This window comes from Brachionichthys hirsutus, chromosome 3, assembly GCF_040956055.1.
Source record: "Brachionichthys hirsutus isolate HB-005 chromosome 3, CSIRO-AGI_Bhir_v1, whole genome shotgun sequence".
In the NCBI taxonomy this organism is placed as follows: domain Eukaryota; kingdom Metazoa; phylum Chordata; class Actinopteri; order Lophiiformes; family Brachionichthyidae; genus Brachionichthys; species Brachionichthys hirsutus.
The window spans coordinates 5,741,156-5,765,726 of record NC_090899.1 but is presented as its reverse complement, the minus strand read 5'-3'; the positions used below and the strand labels follow the sequence as shown (position 1 = coordinate 5,765,726).

General features: G+C 42.0%; 4 protein-coding genes across 5 annotated transcripts; 1 reads left to right on the top strand and 3 right to left on the bottom strand.

The window, feature by feature from the left end:
* Nucleotides 1–507: 507 nt before the first annotated feature.
* On the bottom strand, nt 508–6,671 carry cnot3a (CCR4-NOT transcription complex, subunit 3a). The gene is made up of 17 exons (XM_068758998.1): nt 6,647–6,671; nt 6,463–6,530; nt 6,303–6,377; nt 6,095–6,184; nt 5,857–5,985; nt 5,504–5,599; nt 5,178–5,397; nt 4,961–5,094; nt 4,719–4,775; nt 3,558–4,473; nt 3,375–3,498; nt 3,155–3,296; nt 2,767–2,866; nt 2,431–2,629; nt 1,714–1,846; nt 1,489–1,614; nt 508–1,401 (listed from the first exon to the last, which is right to left on the bottom strand). Exons 1-17 carry the CDS (start codon nt 6,669–6,671, stop codon nt 1,303–1,305), a joined length of 2,733 nt encoding a protein of 910 aa, XP_068615099.1. The 3' UTR covers nt 508–1,302.
* A 1,165-nt stretch (nt 6,672–7,836) lies between these two features.
* tfpt (TCF3 (E2A) fusion partner) lies at nt 7,837–10,498 on the bottom strand. Of its 2 annotated transcripts, none has more exons than XM_068760026.1 (7): nt 10,470–10,498; nt 9,984–10,085; nt 9,695–9,817; nt 9,286–9,356; nt 9,135–9,204; nt 8,570–8,728; nt 7,837–8,404 (listed from the first exon to the last, which is right to left on the bottom strand). In XM_068760026.1, exons 2-7 carry the CDS (start codon nt 10,083–10,085, stop codon nt 8,330–8,332), a joined length of 600 nt encoding a protein of 199 aa, XP_068616127.1. In that variant the 5' UTR covers nt 10,470–10,498; the 3' UTR covers nt 7,837–8,329. The 2 variants fall into 2 exon arrangements, with proteins under 2 accessions (XP_068616127.1, XP_068616120.1); XM_068760019.1 differs by having other exon boundaries at nt 7,837–8,400.
* Nucleotides 10,499–10,622: 124 nt separating this feature from the next.
* Nucleotides 10,623–11,717, top strand: ndufa3 (NADH:ubiquinone oxidoreductase subunit A3). The gene is made up of 4 exons (XM_068760036.1): nt 10,623–10,656; nt 10,905–10,979; nt 11,325–11,402; nt 11,529–11,717. Exons 1-4 carry the CDS (start codon nt 10,650–10,652, stop codon nt 11,618–11,620), a joined length of 252 nt encoding a protein of 83 aa, XP_068616137.1. The 5' UTR covers nt 10,623–10,649; the 3' UTR covers nt 11,621–11,717.
* A 1,883-nt stretch (nt 11,718–13,600) lies between these two features.
* Nucleotides 13,601–19,625, bottom strand: zgc:158689 (uncharacterized protein LOC791177 homolog). The gene is made up of 14 exons (XM_068756595.1): nt 19,578–19,625; nt 19,357–19,432; nt 19,164–19,250; nt 18,566–18,627; nt 18,078–18,149; nt 17,745–17,882; nt 16,873–17,025; nt 16,482–16,658; nt 15,741–16,378; nt 15,408–15,617; nt 15,011–15,073; nt 14,122–14,290; nt 13,949–13,992; nt 13,601–13,673 (listed from the first exon to the last, which is right to left on the bottom strand). Exons 1-14 carry the CDS (start codon nt 19,623–19,625, stop codon nt 13,601–13,603), a joined length of 2,010 nt encoding a protein of 669 aa, XP_068612696.1.
* Nucleotides 19,626–24,571: the final 4,946 nt, after the last annotated feature.

Genomic DNA, 24,571 nt, shown 5'->3' with positions numbered 1-24,571 from the left:
TTCACTCCCAATTCAAACTACCAGGAAAAGCTGTGACCCGTCACACACCATAGAACCAGCTTGGACCTTATTGTTCTTCAGCAAAACACACACACAACCACAACAGATGAAATATTTTTTTTTACTCGTCCCATGAAGCAAATTTACCACCTGTATTTTAGAATGTATTTTCACTTCACATGTAAACATTTCATCAGTGCACATTCACTGTAAAGTGTTTCTACTCCAAATATCAGGTGGTAAATTAAACACAGTGGAATTTAGGGTGAAGTAACATCAATAGAATAATATAAAAGGTGGGAGTTTGACTCGGACCAAACTCGGGTTCGTCATCTAATACTATCTGTGTATATGAGACACTGGAGTGATCTGGATTCAGGTACATTCACCATGCTTAGTGTGACCTGCACCGAGGACGACAATTCCTCCAACATAAGAATCAAACAAGTAGATTAATATCTCAAACCCTAATTGTACTATTTATTTTACAAGTTTATTAGTTTGTCACAAACATGAATGTGCCATAATAATGCATTTTCATTGACAGGTTAACTTAAAAACATTTTATTTCGTAAAGAGAGGGAGTCAGAGACCAGTTCAATTGCATAGCAATTTAATCCATGTCCAATAAGGACTCTTTCCCCGTCACAAGGAGAGGCCCTGTGGTCACTCTCAATCAGCGTGTTAATTGACTGAGGCAATATCAATAAAACTATTGATAAACGCTCACTACCTCTAATAGTGACCATATTCAACAGGCATCGTTGGGTCTTAAGAGAAGCCAGTCCTACACACCATGACCATATGTCCGCTGTACCTCCCAATTCTGAACCACCAAATTACAGTAAATACAAGAAGGGCAGTTAATGCAAAAAAAAAATCAAATCCAAGTAGTTTTGTGTCAAGTCAAAGGCTTCCAGGCTCATGTTGGGGCAGAAGTTTGTTGAAACGGAAAATGAAAACAAAACATGAGAAACATGCATGGGGCCGGCTTTCCTAATGCCACATACTGAGTGTGCACACAGACAGGCACAAACGCAGATCTCCAATGACAGCCCTCCCGGCTCCTGCAGTGTGATGCCTTTGATCAGGCCCATGGGGCGTTTTTTAATCAAAAGCAAAGCACTGCACGAGTAGCAAAGGCTTCACACCGAGATGCAACCTATACGGACACCGGTCTCCATCTCAGGAGAGAGTTTCTACTACACATCACAATCTCTATCCACAGTTTGAAGTTCAGTCTCGGAATGTCAACAGCAGCACGTTTTGTGTCCCTCTCTGTCCTTTTCACATCCCTGTCCATCACTGCAGATCTCGGTCTTCAAGGTACCTGTACTCGAAGGTGAACCCCTCCTTCTTCCTCTGGCCCCATTTCTCATAGTCAAAATAAATGTAAGTGCCCTGGAGGAACGGCAGAGGAGAAAAGTAGTTTTTCAAAATGTTCAAACCCATGACTGGTTTCTGACTAAAAAAAGACAAAAAGCGTACCTGTTCGAACTCATCGGTGATAGTCTTGGGCTCTTCGTGCCTCTGGAACCACATCATGTACTTGGTGTGGAACCTCCATGACTGTTTCTTCAGAGCCTTGGCTGACAAATACTGAGCCTTGGTGCCCTGAGAGGAACAAACCGCAGGAATTAGTTTTAAGGGAGGCAAAAAGTAAAGTTGACAGTGAGTTAAAACAGTGGAACTAAGTAGTATGCGTTTTTGTACCTCAAGGTAATAAAATATGAAAAAGAGTGTTTCTGTGGACAGCCTCTGGTAGAACTCTATGGAGTCAGAGTGGTGAGGTGGTATCTGATGATGGAAGGTCAAGGTGGGACATGGGTTCCTCATCAGATATTGCCTTAAAGACAGAAGCATAGTTAGAAAAACAAACAAACAAGATATTTACTATGAATTACTTCTTAAAGAACAAGGCTGAATGAAGTTCTGAAACTTTATTATTTCTTTGTGGTCAAAAAAATACTATTATTAAAATAACGTGTCTGGTCAAATACGATTACCATGATTATTACTATCATGCTAATAACAGACTCCCTTTTGTTTTAATATTGCTTTTGTCTTGTCTGATTATTTCATGTTTCGTCTTGTCTTGCGGTTTAAAAGAAATAAAATAATGCGTATACACTCCTGGGTAAAAGTAAATAAAAATTACTCTTTATTTTAACAAATACAAGAGAAATAATTGACAGTTACACAGTCGTGTAAACACTGTACACATTATATTTAACAATGGGAGAACTTGATTTTCTGCAGCCGTCTGAGGGCCTTTTAAAGAGTACTGCATTCATCTGACTTGCTTCCCACCGGGCTCATATGCTGCTCTTGCCATGTATGATGGGGCGTTAGGGGCGTCATAAGTCAACCAGTCTGATAGTTTGTATACTTTGTAACGCATCGCGAGTGGCTGTCACAGGTCGCTCTCACCTGATTCGCTCAGAGTCAGAGGGGTGTGGCATGTGTGTCCACGCAGACTCCTGCATGGCCTGCTGGTAGAGCTGGTCTTTGGGGAGAGGGGTGGGGCCGAGTGGACAGACCCCGAGCGAAGGGGGGATGCTGACTTCAGACACTGACGGCTGAGGGACGGCGGGGGTGCCGGGTGCTGCCGACGAACTGGAGAAGATGTCTAAAGGAGAAACAAAACATGAACGATCAGGTCATGACCCTCGACAAGAATCCTTTAGAACTTTTGACTATTGTACAAAAGCTCTAGTAAAACATGAACCTATGAGCTGCTTATTCTTCCACACATTTCATTCCGACCTCTTTCTGGTAGGTGGAGGTTGGGAATCTCCCCATCCAGACCCGATCCCAGCGCTGCTCTCTCAGCCATCGCCTTCAAAGAGCTGAGAGGCTCCGGAGTCTGGGGAGGAAACGGCACGAGAGACACGACGGCAGGGCGGTCAATTACCTACGAACATGTTTGATATGAAAAACCTGCTCCGTATGAATCTGTCATTGGGGAAGTACGAGCTTCTGTGTCAGGCGGCCTAGCGAGGTTTGTGCCCGAGAAAACCTTTATGATGCTACAGCAATTAAGGACGTCAACGTTTTCCAGATAATTCCCTTCTCTCCGACCTGAAGCTTTATAAGCCTCTAGCCCACACGTAATGGCCTTTATTTTGAAGCATAGCCGGGGGGGGTGCCTCACCTTCAGGTTCTCAGTGGCCTGCGTGTACGAGTGGGGCCCGTTCAGAAGACTTCCCCCTCCGAGTGTGCTGTCTGAGAACGAGGGGGACGGAGAGCTGGGAGGCAGGGTGATGGAGCTGATTAAACTGGGGCCGTTGTCCATCCTGTGCAACAGCGACGAGGGGTGTTAACATAAAGAAGTAAAGACCGGAATAAATTCAGGGCAACGTCAATTAACTCACGGTTGGCTGGTTGAAGAGCTGAGCGACGACGGTTGGCTGCCCTGTGATTGGCTCGATGTGCTGAGAGCCGATTCGGTGGAGCTTTCTGCCACTACAGCACTGTAACCTGTGAGCAGACGGGAACACAAGCGCCGTCAGAAGAACTTCCATCAGTCACCCAGAGCCAAAGACGACACGTCGACATACTTGTGCTTCCATTCTGCTTCAGCCCGCTGGGCGGCCGAGCAGGAGCAGCACTCACTCCTACTCCTCCAACCACGCTGACGCTCCCTCCGTTGCCCCCCATCATGCCAACTACTCCGGGGGTGGAGCTCAAAGAACTCGGGGCCACCTGAGAAGCGCTGGGGGCAACATTTTGCCCAGGAACCAGACCCAGAATGCTTCCACTCAGAGAGTTGTGGGCCGAGCTCGAGCCCAGCAAACCGAGCCCGGTGCCCGCTCCGTTGGTGGTGACTCCACTGGAGCCAGAGGTTGGGATGGAAGCGCTACTCTCCACGGAAATACTGGACTGGATGGCGCCGCTCAGACCCAAGCCGCCCGATGCTGCTGCTTGAGCATAAGGGGCAGGAGTGGAGCCCGAAAGAAGCCCTACCATTGTGTTTAATGGAGAGGGCTGACCACCCAAACCTAATCCAATCATTTGGTTGGCACTGCTGGTCCCGGTCAAGCCAATTTTGCTCAATCCCAGGCCTAGTCCCAGTCCCAAACTGGAGGCCGGGCTGGCAACAGATGCGGGCTGAGACTGAGCGTTTGGAGCCGATGAAATGGGTGTGCTGGGCGTGGGGAGCGACAGTGCACTTGAGGTTGGTAGGAGAGGGTTGCTGGGTGGGCTGGGCGTGTTGTGTGAGGGGACAGAGGGCTTCGTCTGAAGCGGCTGCTGCTGCTGCTGCTGGTTTGGAGACGGTTGCATTGCAGGTTGATGCTGGTGTTGCTGCACTGCGCTGCTGAAGCTCCCTATTAGACTGCTGCTCGTGGGAACCGCAGACATGCCTCCAACTACACTCGCCATGGACACAAGGGAGGACGACGAGGAGGAGCCAGAGGTGGTGGACGAAGAGAAGGAAGACAGCAGAGACGGCGTGCCGTTCTTCACCGGTGACTGGAAATGTAAAAGAAAACAGAAAAATACATTTAAAATAAATTCTCTTACAGGAAACCACTGTTGAACAAAGTATTAGAGGAGCAAAGTTTAGTGTGAGCAAGTGTGCAGGAGATGAGATGCACTAAATCAGAGGTCTCCAACCACGGGCCCACATGGAGAGTGCCTGTGGAGCCGCCTCGATCCTCCAGAGCGCTGCACTAAACTGTTCATCTACTGGCACAGCACAGGTACGAGCCTCTCACCTGACTAACTTCACTGTCTGTCGACCGTCCCCTTTTCTTATCGTCTTCCGAGTTCTCCTATAGGAGGAGATACCTTAATATGACAATCCACTTTTGAAATGCCGATTGAGCAAAAAGAGTCACTGGATTAAAACACGACAGGCGTCGTTGAAGGGTTAACGCAAGGCAAACACAAGTGCAAAACTATGTCAGAACATACGTTAACAGACACGTTTCCTATTGTTAAAAAGAAAAGGACTCACGGCAGTGCAGGTGGCTGGGGATGGAGGAATGGGTGAAGAGGAGGTGGTGGAAGTAGGAGTGCTGCTGGAGTGAAGATACATCTCATCTTCCACGTTACCCTGACCTGATGGAGATGTTGCAACTAAAGCTGCAGCTGAGAGGAAAGACAGGACAGACAGAAAAACATGTTCATCCATTTCCTAACATCAACATTGATTGAAAAGCTCCACAACTCACGGATGTCTTCCAGGTCTAAATCATCATACAGGAACTCATTCTCCTCAAAATCCGGGTCTTGTGAGGAATCGATGTAGTATTCGACATCATCTTTGATTTTCTGTATTGCATCCACTGGTATCGAGTCGTTGTCCAGCATTCGTAAAATAGTTTCCAGCATACGAATGTGGAATCGATGTCTCTCAATCAACCGCTTGAGCTCTTCGATCCGGTCTTGCTTCTACATTAAAACAGGAAAGTTCATCTAAAGGTTGCACTTAAACGCAGGAATGAACATTGTACAAAAACGTATCCTTTCAATGGGAGAACGAGAAAAGAGGACTTACATCTTTATCGCCCTTCTTTTTTCTCGTCTGAACCGAAAGACATTCCACCTCACTTTCAAACTGATCCACCTGCATATTTAGTGTGTCTATTGTGCTCTGCAGGTGAAGATATTAAGACAGAAAGAACATTAATGTACAGAAACATTTCTTTTTAAATCTAATTTTCATCAAACTATTACATTTAACAACCCAAGCTGGAAGGTTCTTGATAATTATTTTACGGTTTCCTTCAAATTGTTAGATGTTATGTTTACATTAGGACATTTTCACTATCTTTGGCACAAGTGGAGAAAAGAGTTTCAAAAAAGTCAATATGATGTGCAAAACGAAATGGATAATGGCGTCTCTAATACCGTTAGCCACTGTCCTGTTTCCTCCTTTTCCTTCTGAGCTGGATCAACTTTCTGAGCAAGTCCCAAGCCTTCTTTTGAGTAGGCTTTTGTTTTTGTTTCTCGTTCTACAACTTTGAACCGCTCCATTTGCTGAGGAAAGAAAAATCATACAAGCTTTGCTAAGATGACAGTTCTATGGCATTAAAAATACTTTAAAGAGCGAATAAGAACCGAGAGCAGCAAATGATGAGAAACATACCGTCTCTATAAGTTTGCGGTTCTCAATAAGCTGCTTTTTGTCTTTGATCTCGTTTGAGGCCACCCATGTTTTTATCTGATCTCTCAATCGCTGGGAAGACAAGACGAGGATATTAAAAACAATATTAACTTCAAATACACACTGCTGTTAATCAAGGGAGCAAAAAAGGGGCTGATTGAATGAAAACCTTTATTTTAACTTATCTGACCTGTAGTTTTTTAATCTCTTTCTTGAGGTCAGCCTCATATTTTTCTTTCTGGTTTGCATTAGCTGCATTGTGAAGCTGAAACACAGACAAACACCATATAAGCTTTACTGCACATTTCACTTAAAGTGTAAGCAGAATGCGGGATGCAAAATCCCCTTACCTTTTGCCAAATGTCTTCAAACTGTTCTACACCTTCAGCTACTTTTTTCAAACATCTGTCGATCTCACCTGACAGGGGGTAGAAGACGTTACTGTGTATAAATCCATGCAACACTCTAAACACCGTGTCTTTGTGCAAGATGCGAGCTTAAATAGTGTAATATGATTCACATTAACAGACTTACCTTGAAGTTTTCTCTTGTCAGCCATGGCTCTGCCTACGACAGTGTCCACATTCCGTCTGTCAGAAAGTTAGCATCGGACAGAGAAAAAGCATAAACTGTGAATTAATTCAAGTAAGACGGAATACCTTCGCACAGAACAATCAGCACACGAGTTTCCTCAGAGTGGCTCCGAACGTCAACTTCAACCAGCTAGCCAGATAATGTTTCCTGTACAATTGTTTTCACCTAAAAAAAAGGGGACATTTCAATGTGTAACGTTGGAATTGTGCTTTGTCAATCGTTTTATGTTCACGGACGTGGTTGATCATAACCATTTTCAATGACTGACATGGATGTCAGCTAAAATTAGCTAGCCTGTTAGCATTAATACTAGCCAGTTTCTTAGCTCGTTTACCTCGGTCGGATAGCAACCGAGCCGTTTCAAAACAAGCATCATATAGCATATTAATTTATATATTACATTCATACATCAATATCTCGGGGCCCCATTTAAGATTTTATATTGATAGATTTGCGTCGAGAAAGGCCAAATACATTAAAAACATCCTTATCGTTAACCTGCAAGCTAACATAGCTAACTGCCTGGCTAGCTATGCATAAATGCTAGCTAGCAGCTTAGCTAGTCAAATTTAGGAAAAAGGGAAACTGGGCCACTCGACCATCAAAATTTGTACTTATTTTAGACATTTACCTAGGATATGGGCTTTCTTTTGTCTTTTTTTCAAATACGGCCAAAACTAATTCCAGAAATTCTTCTTTACTTCCAAATTATATTTTCTTTTCGACAAGCTCGTTCAGTGTAGCTGAAGATGGACGGTAGCTAAAATCCCACCTCCGCGTTTAGGCCCCGCCCTAGAACTAATCTACCAGATCTGATTGGACAGATTTCACGCTTGTCACTGGAAAACATCCGCTGGAGCAGAAACCGAAGCCGCGTCTGAAAAAGGACGTTCACAATATTTCTTCTTAAACATTTCGATAAACTCTGTCTTCAGTAACCCCTAACTTACCGGTAATTGTATTTCGAATATTTTTCATTCATGCCAAAAAGAAAATAGAAACAAGGATCTCAATGAAAGACGGTGAAATTCGTTACTCTGTAAAATTGAACTTTTAAAAATGATTTTTTTTTTTTGTATGAAACATTTCTACATTTTGTATAGAAACACAGCAAAACACACGAGTTTCACATCAGTTGTGATACTTTAAGTTGTTGATGTGGTTGAGCACACAACAAACAGTTTTACAAAGTTACAAGCATTAGTATATAAACTTTTAATTAAATAAAAAAATAGCACTTATACTTTAATACTACTTATGAGTCTGCGTCACAAACTATGAAATCATGAATAGTATCCAGGAATGTATTATTAAAGACATCAATAATATGCATTTTCTGCCCTCTGCACCTGGATTGCCAGATAATTACCAAACAAGTCTGTCTATGACACAGTTTGCAATAATTATGGGTTGTCACAAACCTTTGGTTCAAAATATGTAGAAAGAAAATATTAAATGAAAAAAAATCTATATTAATCCAGTATGTAACAGTTGACGTGATTAATTTCTACATGTTCACAATGTGCAAGCAAAGCTAAGAACCTGACTGAAAAAGAGGCAGCATGTCTACTAAATAGCAACAATGTGCTCCTTCATAATATCATATCCTGGGTAGTGCAACTATCAGTGGGACAGAGAGGTTGGGCTGGGCATTTCTCCAAACTGTGTCTCTGCCAACACTGAAATGTCTGCTTCTGTCTGGGAAAAGAAACAAAAACTCAAATCAACAGAAGATCAATTATTCTACCAAGATAGATGTTTAAATGCTTACATAAAGGAGACATACAGTGCCTGCATCCAAGGCAGTAATGTATTTAATATACTTTAGCAGATAGAAGCAGCTCAGTAGAGACCTTCCCCTACCATTTGGTCTTTATCCTTTTCTTGCCGTAGAATTCGATGCCTTCTTTTTTTTGGTCCAGAAGCGTGATGCAAAGCTGAAGACGAAGTAGAACCAGACAAGCCGTTGAGCTGGTCATCCTCCACTCCACCGGCAGAATCTAAAAGTGCTCCAGGCTCATCCTCAAAACAAGAACCAGTGAAACATTTAAAATATAGAAGGGATGCTAATATATTTATTTATGATCGATCAAACACATTTTGAGAGGAGTAGCATCTTATCTGGGGTCCTCAAAGGACCAAAAGCACCAGACGGTGCATATTTGTTTTTGGTCATTTACACCATGCAGGATGAGCAAATCATCACATTCTACGTCTTAACAAGTGTCCCACATTTTTCAGAATCAGAGATATAAAACATTAAAGGCATTATTATTATTAATTTTGATGCAGCACAGTGGCGGAGTGGTTAGTGCTGTCACCTCACAGCAAGAAGGTACCGGGTTCTAATCCTATCTCTGCGGAGTTTGTATGTTCTCCTTGTGTCCGCGTGGGTTTTCTCATAGTCACCTGTCAATCTTATTCTCACCTCTAGAAGTATAGTTAGCTGGGCATTTCTGTAGTCATCCCCGTGAGCATCTAGAGTCTTCATGAGAAACCTGTAAGATTAGCAAAACCCTCAGATGGGCCATCAAGTAGGAAATGTCTCAGGAAATTGTAAGAAAATTAATTTACCGTACCGTCTTTCTTTCTTTAAGCGCCTTGTTATTCTTCGTACTTGGTGAAGGCGGGCAAGAATCTTCTGATTCACCTAAATACAATATATTTGGAGTGAATTGCTGGGTGGGATGAAGTAAGTGATGACACATACACCATCACACTTGGTAATATTATATGTCAATTACCACAATGAAGGAAAGGAAACATCATAACCTTAATCAAAAAAAATAAATTCAAAAGGTATGTATCAGAAGAAGTCTCTTACAATCCAACATTAATAACAACTGATGTAAACAACAATACATCAGGAATTTGTTTAATTTGACAAAGACCATAGAAATTAGGCAAAAAATGAGATTAAACATACAACACAGTGAAGGTGTGCAAAATAGCACGCATTTACAAATGCATAGACTATCTTGTACATACCTGTTCAATTTCTTTACATCTCCTGTTCAGAGCCAGATATTTGCTTTTATCAAGAGCTCTTTTCTCTTCATCCTCTTGAGCTGGGCTCTCTAGTAACTCGTTGCTTCCAGGCCCCAGCTCCACCTGTGGGGAAGAAAAAAATGGTTTCTGTCTTGTATTGGGCTCTCTGTGTGCGTACTATTAGTGGATTGGTTCAAAGAGTATGCAGACAGATATGCTTATTACTTTTTCAGTGTTCCCACTCACTGACATCAACCCTACCAACTCTAGATCGGATCATTAATGTTACCTCTCCCGGTCCAAGCTCAACCCCACCAGGTTGCAGTTCTGCTTCCAAGATGTGTCCTCCAAAAAGAGGAGGCAAAGCCAAGCCAGAAAAATCCTCCATCATCTGGAAGACAGAAAATATTCTATGGTATTATTTAAACACAAATGTATAAAAACAAATTTATGCACATACAATATGTGTATGCAGGTAGAATATTCGCAGTGCCTCTAGTCATTCAACTGAACCCACTGAACCCTTCTCTCAAATATCAGAATAATACAGAATAGTGCTATAAAACAGAAGGCTAGAATAAATATAAATGTCATCGCGTGATTATATTACAGTAAAGATAGCATGTATTATACCCCGATAACGATATTTTATTGGGCAAATAGTACTGGCGTCTGCGCGAAAATAAAAATGAACATAAACAGGAAACTCCACTGAATAGACTGCGTAGCGTTTAAATGCACACAAATAAACGATTAGCGTTTCACTTTAGCCTACCTACACGTCTCCTTTAGCCGAAGTGAGACCTTAACCGGAGACACTGCGTATCCCCGTTCACGTTTGTCGCAGAGTCGACGTCACGTTGGCATACGACAGGCGCAAAAAACACACGTAATTTCGTAAGAACTTCATTTCCCATGATCACCAGCCTTCAGGCTAAAAACTACACACTTCAACATGGCGAGTATGTGTTTGCTTACTCTTCTCCTTTGCACGTATCTGTTTAAATAATCGTGAATAAGACCTCGAAGTGGGATAACGTGTTCAGATTTACACTGAAATAACGTTACGTTTACTTCAAGGCAGTTCAATCCGTTTGAAATGAAGCTTAAAACATGACCTTGAATAGGAAGCTAACGTTAGCTTGCTGTAGGCTGACTAGGAAACATCCCAGATTTTGGGATATTTTAACCTGCGCTGTTTTTCCTGCAGAGATCGGAGCGTTCTTGAGAAATGCGTGGAATAAGGAGCCTGTAGTCCTGGTCTCCTGTGGAATTGGGCTATTGTGTGAGTGAACCGTATGAACAGCTCATGAGAATGATAATCGTATTAAGTATACTAACATACTAACACTGGACAACCTTTACTTTTAAAACGTATAGTATTTCATATTAGGTGGAAGGTAATACAGAAGAAATATCTGTTGCACCACAAAATCTTGGTATGTGATAGGAAAGCTGGGAAATAATGCAAGTGTATGAGAACAATCAAGTGTATGAGAACAAACAAATTTAAAACTTAAAAGTAAGATGCTTCATAAGGACATCATTTATTTCTCTCATCTCCGTTATGTGGAATCAAGTGTCATTTTTTTTATTGCATCCAAACTTAATTAAGCTTTCCTCTTCTCAGCTTTGGTGTTTCCATTGGTCAGTCCCATGACAAAGTATACAGCAATGATCAATGCAGCCATTCCGTACACCTACCCAGGTAAACGCTGTTGCTGATCGTTTGACAGGAAGTTGTGTTTGAGCATCATTGATGTCTTTCACGTATTTGCATCAACCGTCATTTAATAAAGTTTTGAAGCTTTTTTTATTTTCCTTCCTCATGCAGTCCCTGTGCGAGATGATGGAAACATGCCTGATGTTCCTGCCCATCCTTGTGAACCAAAGGGACAGAACTTGGAATGGCTGAAAAATCTATAGCTTCACACTTACAATCAATGCTTGTGTTGTTCCGCTTGTTCAAAGTGTCTGCATATATGTTCAACCTGTCCTACAATAAAGATTGTCTATTAAATTCTACTTTTGTGCTGTATCTTTTGTAAATACTGTAAAAACTTTCCTCTACTCCTTCAAACATTAAACGCTTCTTGTATTTGTTTTATATATACCACACAATTCTTCAGTATCAGTGTCTACAGTCTAATAACCAACTATTTGTATTTTAACAAGTTTCAACATCAGTTTTCCTTGCCCAAACACATGCCATGTATTATTTTATTTGTGAATCAGTGCATTCAGTTAAAAATACAAACCAAATTCAGCAAAAAAATCACACACTTAAGGGAGAATGGAGAAGACTAGCCATTTCATTTTGCACGGATAGTTTAATAATAAAACTCTTTATAGACTATCAAAGCACAAACTATTACTGTACTTTGAAGAACTATAGTTTACACTTTGCCAGACATTGGCCAACTTCTCATATACTTTCTTCATCACATTCATCGATACATTTCCCCCTTAAACCCCATCCTATCTTCTGCCTCAGCTTTTGCATCTCTTGAATTCAGCAACAATCCACTGCTTGAGATGTCTAGCTTTAGATTTGTGACTAAAAAGCACTCAAGAAGACATCAAATCTAAAATCAATAGATCACAAATCTTTCATTTCATTAAACCTCTTAATGTTCCACAACTTGCTACTTTCTGAAGAAATGTTTCCCTCAATAATAACACCAACCTAACACTTCCACTATTAAACGTCACAATTTCTGTTTGTGAGGCTCATGTGTTTGAGTGTTTCTTCATTTTGAAAATTCTTGCTCTATTTTATAAAGTATTCCATTGAGGAAGTAACAAAGACTCAATAATCATTTGCGTAATCAAATTTAAGTTTTAACAAGTTTTTGCATTTGTGATGAGCTGGCGTCTCATCTGGGATGTAACCCACCGCTGGCCCGCAGCCAACTGGGATAGGCTCTAGCAGACTCGTGACCCGCAAGGCGGATAAGCCTGAATGAATGTTTTTTGCATGCAGTTTGTATCAAACGAAATAGTTATAATAAAGAAAAAATATCTACATTCAAAATATTCTAATATGTAACTTTACAGCAGCAGAATGTGTCTTGTTAACTAGAATTAATGTGATATAATTGACGAGAACTTTAACACTCAAACAGCATTGCTCATGTTCAGTAAGCATATGATAGAAATGACAAAAAAAAAAAACACTCTACCAATTTCATTAAAATATTCAGAGCCTCTCTCAATCACACAAGCATGTTGTAAAATAGATAAGACACTTTGAATAAATTCAAAAGAAAAAATACAATTAAATGTCAGGCAACTTTTCTGGGGAAAAAAAGAAAAGAAATGGCACTTCTAGAGTAGGAAAGTTCAAACCCTGTTGTTAGGAACCAGTCCCTAGATCTGTCAAAGAACATAGCACAAACAAACAAATGAAACAGATGGGTTATTGGCAGAAAAATAAAAAAAAGTGTTGCAAAACAGCAAAAAATAGAATAAAATAATGAAAATAAGAAATAAAATAAAATAGAGGTGTAAAGAGTTCATCTGTATGACCAAGAATCATTGTCAGTCTCAAATGCTAAACTATGTACAGCCTATGGCCTTACATGTGTATTAAAAAAATGAAAAATAATTTTCACATGTTATAGTCTTCTTGTTGTTATTTTTTATTTCTTTCCTATTTAAAACTTAATTATTTAATGAATTGTAATCAAGTTTCAAACAGATCAGTCTTTAAGCATTAACCTTTAATTCTTGGATTTTAAAATGTTCTATTCTTGCATATGAAACACAATTAGTATTTGACCGATACAAAATAAAGTACAAAGACTTAAAATGAATCAGTGGGGTGTTTCAAGGATTAAACCTGAGGTTTGATGGACTAAAAAAACCACAGAAAGCAGGATTTTAGCTGCTGTGGCTGTAAAACGGTCACTCGATGATGGGAGCAGAGCGGTCATTGGTGACAGTTTTTCTGAGTCGGATGTGGGCAAACGGATTGATCCTGAAATGAGACAAATGAAAAATGAAAGGCAGTCAAGTGTGGAGTGTAGCAATTCCCTGCAGCTGCTACCTTGGCTAAAAATAGAGAAGCTAAAACTGAGGGTCAATCTAAAAATTCTTGAAATATCTTTACATACCTTTAAGCTCTGGGTTTATCTGATGCAGCAAGCGTTCACTATTTTGTAATGCAGGAATTGTGCTGAGTGGCTAAGCTGTGATAATTTACAGACACTGGCAGTCTTGATAATGTGAGCTTGACAAATAAAACCTCATTACCTGGCAGGGGAGGGGGGTGGTGGAGAGACCAATTCTGAGGTGATCTGTAAAACAAAGGTCAGCAAATATTTCACCTGAATCTTTTACGCAGACGCTCTGTAATAACGGCGAGGATCAGCTGGGAGAACACATTCAGTCTCTTGACCTCCTCCCAGTGGATTCGTGTCTCTGACCTTGTTGCTGTCGGCCATGCTGTACGGGCGCGGACGGAAGGTGCTGACCCTCGGAGGAGGAAAAGTCCGCTCCTCCTCCGATCCGGGGGTTTTGGCTGGCAACCCTGGAGAGCCCAGTTTGTCAAGCTGGCCTGTACTGGTGCTGTTCGCCTTAGATAGGAAGAGCGAGCTAAAGAGATGTTCACAGACGGAGAGGAAAGACAATATCAGAAAACAGACGAACATGACGAGGGTTGAGAGATGCTGGCTTTGTGTAATTTCATCAACTACTCTGTTAGAGTTGGAGAACAAACGGGATGTTTTGGGGAAACAGCAGTGGAAAGACTGAGGGTGAACTGTGTAAGTTTCATTCTGCAGCTCATGGGATCCTGAAAACTTCCTGTGTATCTCGGATTCATATAGATGGAAGAGGGAAATGTCATATTATCAAGTCACTATTTTTAAAAATAGAACAGAATCATTTTATTTAAAAAATGAAAATTCAGAAAATATTCTTTGAATCTACTATATTTGTGTCCGAGTGGATTCTCATTCATCCAGGTCACGGTAATCCTTGAAGGTTGTGAGAAGTCCAGATAAAGGTACAGCTCCAAGTCCCATTAGTGATTAGTCTATCCAACCACTTGTGTCTTCAATGAGTTTTACCTAATACCTAATACCTAAATACCTAATACCAAAGTAGTACTTTTGACTCAGCACTTAACATGCGAACTTAAACTTAACTTCAAACCCTAAACGGAAGTCCAGCTGCTTCAGATTCAGATTCATATTATTAGTACTACTGATATAGAGAGATGATATATATATTTATTTATTTGCCTACAGAGTTGAAGTTCCTTAATGACCTTAACAACTGCAGATTTCAGTGTCTGTTTTTCCTTTGACTTACTTCTGGAGGTGATCCCCCCTACCGTGGTGGGGCTGGGTGTAGGTGAAAGGAAACCAGCCTTTCCTGCAAAGGAACATGTTTATTTATGACTGAATAATCGATTCATAGCTTCCAGCAACAAGGTGTGTGCGTAGTCAGGACCTGCCATATGACGTCTCCCGACATTAGACTGCAGTAAAAGCCATTCCTCTTACAGTGAGTCAGAAAGCATCACGAGGTTGATGGAGCGTTCTGCTGCTATCTCCTGACTATAATCTTGACATACCAGGCAGTTAGCATTGTCTTCTGACATTGAGACATTTCAGAGACTCATTGGTGTGTGGTGTGTGTATTTTTGTGTTTTTGTGTGTGTGTGTTACATTTCAGCAATGTACGATGTGTGAGACATAAAACGTACCGCCCTGTTCTTTCGTTTTGACCGTAGTGCCACCCGTCTCTGGGCTCGGAGATGAGCAGGGTGATGTTGTCGCCAGGTAAAAAGTTCAGTAAGCAAGCTCCGCCCCCTGTGCCGCCGCCGCCGCCCTCGGGTGCTCCAGGAGCGTGAGTGAACATGGCCTCCACACACATGGGTCCAGATAAGGGCAGCATCCTGGGGAGACTGGAACCTACGTAGAGGGGAAAGTAGGAGGGAAAATGTCATCCAACACGATGCCCCTTCGGTGCATTTGTGACCGTGTGTTTGATGCAATGCAGAATAGATTTACTGGTTAATGGCTGCATTATTTTATACTGGAAACCACCCAGCTGCATTTCACTTGCAGGTCTCCTGGGCAGCGGAAGAGTTGCCGTCGCATTTATCTCAGTGGCCTTCTGCAGCCAGGGATTATGTGACATTGTTGAAGTGTTGCTCCCTCCTGGTCCCACCTGCTGGTGCAGCAACTGCACAGGGGTCATGGCCCTGGACAGAGGAGCGCTGTGGGGAAGTGGGGGGCTGTGAGGAGCACTATGGGGGATTTGGAGGGTCACGCCTTGCAACGAGCTCCCGGGTGGAGAGATCTGATTGATTGACATCACCGTTGAGGGGATGAGGCACGGGGAGAGGTTGGATGTGTTGGTGGCCAGAAGGAGAGCGCTTCGTTGGGCAGAGTTTGTGTAAGCAGTGGGAGTGGATGCAGCAGGGCTGGGGCTACTGCTGCCGTCTGGGACGGGGCTTGCCGAAGCACCAGGAGGTGTGCTGGTGTGCTGCGGCGATGCTCCTCGCGATGAGCCTCCAGAAGCTCCTCCAGCTGCAAGAGAGCGGAACGTCTGGGGGGAGTCATGAGAAGGGCCGGTTTCACTCTGGGAGGAGGAAGAGGCGAGCGAGCGCTGCTGCTGAGAGCGGCTGGAGTCTCCGTTCAGCAAGGGAGGCACTTCTTGCACCGAAGGTCTCTGGGAAAAAAAAAACAAGGACAGATTATTTCAAGATAACAATTAAATGAATCCCTCTGGAAAATAGACAGAAAACAAACTGAGTATATAAAAAGGGAGTGACCTGTTCTGGTGGAGCAGAGCCAAGCTTGGTGTGGCGGAGGACCTCGGCTATCCCAGCAGCACCTGAGGTTTGAGGCGCGGTGTGGCGCAGCAGATTCAGGGCGCGCTCTGGGAGTTTCGTGGGCTGAGAACACGACTGCTGCCAGGATGACAGTTTCTGAGACAGCAGCTCTCTTACCTGGGATTTGACCAAAAACACAAATAGAAAAAAAACAAGAGAGATATTATTGAAAGGGTCCAAAAACAAAATAGTTTTGTTGTGAAAATGTATCCTGATTTCTACTGGATCTGCTTCCTCAGGTATTAAAGATAGAACAAATCCGTTGACCTGCTATAAGACGACGCTCGTTGTCTAAATGCTGAGTCGTATCCCGAGCACAAACATAAGTCACCTTGGAGTGGTAGTTGATGAGCAGTTTGGTGACACAACACTGTCGGTCTACCAAAAAGCAATACCGTCTTCTTTCTTCAGTGAGGGCCGACTTGTAACCCGTGGCAACCAAAGCATCTAGTTCCCCTTGGCGGCGACTCATCAACTCCACAAACTGAAGAGAAAGCGAGCAGACTTTCAATGCAAAACTGAACACACACAGCCCTACATTCACTCCCACAGACATGGCAGGGACCTTCAATGAAGGTTGAAAGGAAAGCAGAACAAGAAGAGAGGCAGGGGGTGCGTCACATGAAGGAAAGCTGTCGCTCATTCTGGTTAGTCTGACTCATTCATTTGATCGGTGTTCAGTCTTTCTGCTGGAGAAGAGCGTGCAACGCACTTGTTTGACTACCTGAACCTGTTTTGGAATAATTAATTGCATGGTTGACACAGTTCAGGCTCATTCAAATCAGATGATGAAATTTAACAGCCGCTTCTCTGGCTCACTTTCACATCCAGATATGACATAATATCCCGTCTGATGGACGTAGATAACAAAATCCAAATCATGATGTATTAATGCATTTTCCTTTTATTCATCTCACTCATTTCATGTGGCTTAATTCTTTCACCCTCTTATTCATTTGTCTTCACTGCAGGCTAATGCAACTTAGGTGTTTGTTTTGCGAAATACCAACCAAGACAAACTGTTCTTTAATCTTAATAACACTGGCCTATTTCTCACACAAACATAACTGCTTTGAATTCTGCAGTAATGCTGAGTGGAACGTTTCTTGATTTGATGATTTTTCACTGCATGAATGAAAGAAACTGGGTGTCGTACAGACTCATAAAATCATGTTTGTGCATTTTCTTTTGGTGGTCACCAACCTGCATCTCTCTGTCTCCATATTTGTTGGGATGACGACTGCCCTGGCTCTTCCTGCGGAGTTTCTTCAGCTGGGACTGGCAGCGCTCGATAGACTCAGATTTAGACCTCCGTTCACCCTGATACTTCTTTAAGGTGGCCTGAGAGGAAAACAGGGCGATGAGAGAGTAGTCCGTGGTCAGGATCACACAGGATCTACATCTTTGTCAATTTTATAATTGCAATAAGTTAAATAAACTGCACCGCATCAGCTCAAAATAAGCAATTACAATTAGGCAAACTGCTTTTGCAAGAAATGAGCTAAAGGAGATGTTTTAGTCAAATTGCTCACTTACTGTGAGGTATTTAATATCCAGTTCCAGCTTCTGCTCCAACTGGGTGAGCAGCTCAGAGTGAAACAGCTTTAGCTGTTGATGAAAGCATCCAGGAGTGACATTTTGGACACAAATAGAAAGTGAAAAACTGATTCAGAATCTGCTGCACTTCCCTCATCCACCTCAAAATCGAACCTACTCTTCTTTAGCTCATGATCTACGCCTACACAAAGTGTCATGACAATCATTTGACAACTTTCCAAGACATTTTATGTACAATAAAACACATGTTTACGCAACTTCTTCCAACTGTCACAGGTGGAGGCGATGACAATGTGGAGAAACACTTCTTAGACAATAAGCACACACTGGTCACTTCATATTTCACATTTTCTGATGTATTTATGATGGTTTGCGAAAATAATGATATTCCAAACATGCATGTGCTGCAAAATGAGCACAAATCCACTCACAACATCATCATTTTTACGCTCTGGTCACAGCCTTACCACGTCTTCCAGCTGCACCTGAATCTGTCTGTGCACCTCAGCCATCTGAAACAGTGTGTCTCCTGTGAGGACCGGTGAGGCACAGTGAAGGTGATCACCATGTTAGATATATTTCAATTATAAAATAATACATTATTATTTACTAGCCACACAATGCACAGAAATATTCAGAGCCCATCTAAAAATCTGGACTTTAATAACGGCTGTTCACATTAGCATTGTCATCAGCAGACGTACGCGGACGGCAGCCATTAAAAATGTTCTAAACCTGCTGGTTGAACAGAGTTGTTCGTTTTTTTCAAAGCACCGGTCAGCTGTGAGTTTGGTTCCTCCCCTCCGTCACACAGCGCTGCAGTATGAGGCCACTGGCATCTCTCTCCTGCCTGCCTCCCCCGCCGTTTGCAGCATTACAATGAGATCATGTGGTGTTGTTAATCTCCCAACAATGAACCTTCTCTCTCCCCTCCCCTCTGTTCCCTCTACATTTCCTCATTCCTTCTTGTCTTCATCTCCTCCCTCACCAACACATGCAGCAGATGCCACTATCCCCCCCCCCCCCCATTCAAAGTGTGTACCTCTCCACCAGCCGCCCACTCACCCAGCTCTTTGGATCCTTGGCTGTCACTCGCCAGTTCTCCGAGCTTCACCAGAGTGTCGAAGTAGCCCTTGGCAGCCACAGTCACTCCTGAGAGGAGTGGGTTGTAAGGGACAGAAAAATAACCCGCTCAGTGATTGAGTAATTGCACTTCTTCCAGATAAGGGGACGAATCAAAGGGCTGTGTTTGACTAACCTGTCAGAGCTTTCTCATAGTGTTTTCCCATGGTCACAAAGTTCTTCAAACTGGGATTGAACTGGTCCAGAATCCCCTGTTGACAGCAAACACAAATAACACGATTCTTTTAAAACAAATTTGCTACATATTGTTCTATAAATTATCTTTTATTTAAATATATATATAAATATAAAATATTTTTTATTTGGCAAACACAGGAAGCGCTTGAACAGACGCACCTTGTAGACATTTTCGGTCATCTTGTTGACTTCTTCCGTACGAGACATTTTCCTTCACACAGGTACGTCCTGCCACTATGAATCTTTTATTAACTTTCCCCCCTCTTGTTCAGACCCTACAATTTACAGCAAAATGCAACCCCCTGAAGAGAAGAGAGGAGCAAATACATAATGCAAGTGAGAGATTATCTACTTCAATGATAAGCATCATTTAATGAAAAACTTAAGGGAAAACAATGAATCCAGTTTTTGACGAAAGAGCTTTAATATATTTATCTGCGCAAAAGCTTCAATAAATGGACAGGAAATCAAAATGTGATGCTTTTCCGTAAATCATGTTAGGTTGAATAATCTCGAGTTTTGGACAAATAAAAGAAGGAATTCAAGCTAACTGGCTCTGGGATGCTGTTTGCAGCATATCAATGTATTAGTAGTGAAACTACACAACACTTAGTGTCGGATATTTAAATGTTATTTCTTCTGCACCAATGTGTGACCTATTTTGCCATTGTGCAACTGCAAGATTTTTTGCTTCACAAATTCTTTCAAATCTTCCTATAAATCTGTATTTTACTATTTAATTAGTAAAATTGTGTTATAGTTTTAACTGAGATAGAGAAATTTAAAGGCTATTACATCATCGGAACCTTTATGAGGAAGTCAAACTTGTGTTTTTGAACAGAAAGATTATTTGCACACGGCTCTGGTTTTCACATTATTGCCTTAACATTACCCAAATATTTATCCTTGATTCCAGGGCCAGATGCGTTCTACCATTTCAGATACTGACAATAGACTTCTCCAGTCAGAGTCCCAGGTGTCAGAGAGCTGAATAAACACGCGACGAGGTTTCCTCCGCAGAGGATAGGATCAATGGGGGGACTGGTCTGGGGTTGTACAGATTTCCAGTCTGGATTTAATGGTAAATGTGCCCACAGTTTTCCCTGTGCAGCCCCTCTTTGTTATCACAGTGAGATTACAGACAAAACATTGACCCAGATCAGCTAATGGTATATGGCAGAAAGGAAACATTTCCAGACTCTTGCTCATTAACGCCTCCCTGGTCCAGTCTGTGATTTATCAAAGGAGCTGCAGTAGTCTACTGGTCGGCAGCAACTTTGTCTTTCATATTGATTTGAGGTTTTTTTTAGACTGCTAAATGTTTTCAAAGCCATGTCAAACGTTTCCTTTATTGTCAATTTGGCAGCAAGTACGAGACACACTGAGGACTGAAATTCCGTTTCTCTCAGACCCTATAGGAGCAACAATGAGCATTCATAACTAATAAACAATAGAAAAACTAGACGATGCAAAATAAATTGACTAAAGTATTTGTAAAAGTGAAGTGAAACACTGCAGCTGCATCTATATGTGTGAGTACGTTCTCATTTTAGTGTGAGTTAATTCTGAGAAATAAAGTGCTGTTTGTGTCAGGGTGCAACAGGAACAGTCTGCAGGTGGTTGGGAGACTCATACAGAAAGTGCATTCATGTGGTTTGGCCTCTTTAAATGTCTGGTCGGGAAGCAAACATTTAAATCACCACAAATGTCACCTAAAACTGCAACCATTACTGGAAGAAAGCAGCAGAAAATATAATCTGCAATTATTTTCATTATTAGTTTTTAATTGTAAGAAATAAAAAAGAGCAATTTTAAAAATGTAACTTCTCAATGGCGAATATTTGCTATTAAATTTGGATTCCCAATCAGAGAAACGTATTAATCGCAAACATATTTAATTGCTGTGTATTTCTGGTGGCGGTGAAGGTCTTTGAACACAAACGCACCCAAATGTCTTCATGTTTCAATACATAAATGAATGCAGTTAAAATAGCGACTTGATTGCGAGCTTTGTGATGCAGATCGTCTCGTTTCAGCTGCATACAAACGCGCAACAAACACAAAAGCCACGCAACACGATCCAGATGAGAGGGACGCTTTTAATTACACGGGGGATTTAGCCCTGAATACAGATTCGCAGGTTGCGCGCACTGCTCCGCTCAAGGAGAGCCACCTGTTGATTCCAGGCTCGCAGCTCCGCTTCATTTCATTTTATAAAACAGAAATAAATAAATCAGCAACTTAATAAATAAAAGAAACAGTTACATACCTTCTCATTATGGGATAATAACCATTACGGCTCCCTGCGCGTCTTTGGCCGTTCAGAGAAGGGGCAGCGCCTCCTCCTTTCTTCCTGTGAGCTCCTTTCCCTCTCCGTTAGTTGGTGGGGGGTTGTTTCATGCAGCAGAGCAGAGAGCACTAAATCTCTACTCCCCCCACCAGATTTTCACATGCCCCCCCCCCCCCCCCACTACCACCACCACCACTCTCTCCCTCTGTTTCTCGTGCACTTTTCCTCTGTCTCTCTCTACTCCCAGGAATCGAGGTCAGATGTTCGGTACCGTCCAGTACCTCTCCTCATTACTGAGCCGATTACCGACATGCCCCCCCCCCAGAACAGCCATGCAGCTCCCTGCCGTTAGAAAACCCACAGTCAGCCTCCCATTTTGTGTCTCTGTCACTCGGGCAGAATAACAATGAGCCCACGGGAGCCCTGAATAGGAGAAGGAGAATAATGACTTGAACTTTTTAAGCCACAGCACAGGCAGGCCTATCACTGGCCTATATGGACCAGGACCATCACCACAGAGGGGGGATGCCCCTGCATGTAGAGCCCCCCCCCCCCCTATCTAGCTATCCTCTAGTCTAGTATTTACATGAAATGTGTAGACAGCTGAGCAGGTAGACTCAATGAGCGATAGGTCAGCGGTTCGAATCTCAAATCTCAACATGTCGAAGACACTGAACCCAAATCTGCTCCCAGTGCATGGCAGCAGTCACCCACTGAAGTGTGAATGGGTGAATGTGAGGCCTAATATGAAGCGCTTTGGGCACTGCAGTCCATTTACTATAATTTGTATATATATAATTTGTGAATAATAAATGTAAATATTGTTATGTATAAGAAGAAAGAAAGACCTCTGAATGAATTGGAAGTTGCTGAAAATAACCAGATGGACAGACTGATCACAAACAAGTCACAAGACTTGAGAGAGACACTTATGAACCTTGTAGACCACAATCTAGTGTGACGCCTGACAGCATCACAAAAGGAAAAGGAAAGTGCACAAATAGAGCACCACAATGGACACACACAAGCACCCCCCCCCCCCCCCCCCCCCAGCAGTTGTATATTTGTATAACATTATTGTCAAGTCAATATATAAATATGGTCTGTAGTAAAGTGAACACAAGCTAATGTCATCTTTCTATATGTAAATTTAAGAAGTGTTTATTTTTCACTGTTAAAATCCACCTAAAATGACGTCACGTTAATTTCAAGTCTGGCTTGTTTTGCAGTTGCAGGTTTTTCCCACATGGTGGCGTAGCGTGACCTTCCTGCAATGAACCGAGTGTCCACAGCAAACCTCCATATTAAAGGGTCACACACTGTCAAAGAGAATCACCTTTATAAACATGTCATTTCTAAGTTTGTTTATTTTGACGCTATAGCGTGTAAGATGTCTTCTCTTCAGATGTAACATTCTGATTCTTCATTGTTCAGACTCACTTCATCACTCCAGCAATGAAACAATAAAATAAAATAATAAAAACACTCCATATACTAACTTTCTATTTTGGATTACTGGAAACTCCGAGAACAATTCAAATCTGCCACAGCACAACTGATTCAGGTGTGTTTTCTCTGCTGCAAGTTGTAAGAGATAGATAAGATAAGATAAGATAAGATAAGATAGAACTTTATTAATCCCGAAGGAAATTTTGGTTCCAGGTTGCTCCAACAAATTAAGAAAATAAAAAATACAAATATTAAAAATAAAAATGTATCCACTGAACAGAATAACGATATGAAATGGCTCATTCTGATGAGATTACTCTTCACAGAGCGACCTCCAGTTTTCCAGCTGTAGTCGGACTCCTCTCTGGGGTTCCAGCTCACGTGGTTCAGTGTTGAGGAGGAACATTGGAACGTCTTTGGTCTAGCTTCCTGGGACGTGAGCCTAAAAGCTATTTGTATGACTTCACTTCCTCGAGGCCTAATTCACACGGACTAAATAGCACAGACAGGCAGACAGAAGGACTCTGCCTGCACCAAGCTCTCAGACAGTAAAGTCTATGTGTCTTCCTGTCATGCCTTTATCTCCTGTCCAGTCATCAGTGGGCGCCAGGTAGACGTGTGTCTCCGACACAGGTCATGTGATTACCTGAATATAGGTCACCCAGATGATTATCCAGGATCTCTGTGTTAGTTTATCCATTTGCAGGATTACACACAAAAAAAAAAACCTACTTGATGAATTTAAGCAGTAGTGGAAAAGCAGCACCGTATACACCAAAGAAGGAACCGTTAGAGTTTGGAGTGGATCTGGGTAAGGTCTCTTTAGAAGAATATCTCTAAATATCCACAGTGGTGATTAGATTCTGATTCAGATCCAGAAGAGGGGACATGTTTGAAAAATTGTTAAGGAGTTTTTTAAAGGCCTTTATTTTTTCCTCCTGTTAGGTCAGTATAAGTATATTAAATATCATTGAGGTTTTCTATAAGTGTGTCTGATCTTGTGATTAACATGCTGGCTCCATTATTTGTGTGGTTTTCTTTAACCTGTCCCGTTGTGGCCTTTGTGTGTCAGACTGGGGGAGACGAAGAATTAATCAGGCCAATTAGTCCCTCGCTCAGATCCATCATCCATCCGATCTGTGTGACGCTGCTCTGGAGGAGTCAGGCCAATGATTGAAACTGTTAGAGTGGTAAATAATAAATATCTGCTCAATATTATTTCAAGTGTTTGTGCTGGTTATCAGAGCAGATTAATATTATTAAGGTCAGAAGAAGAGAAAATAAAGATGGTGCGAGCAGCGAGTCGGTTTGCCAGAAACCCAAAAGGGTCTGACAGGAAAGGAGGTGTGGTCTTCCAAGAAAAAACCAACAACGCTGAAAGAAGGGAGGAGAACAGGAGACAAAAGAGGTAGAG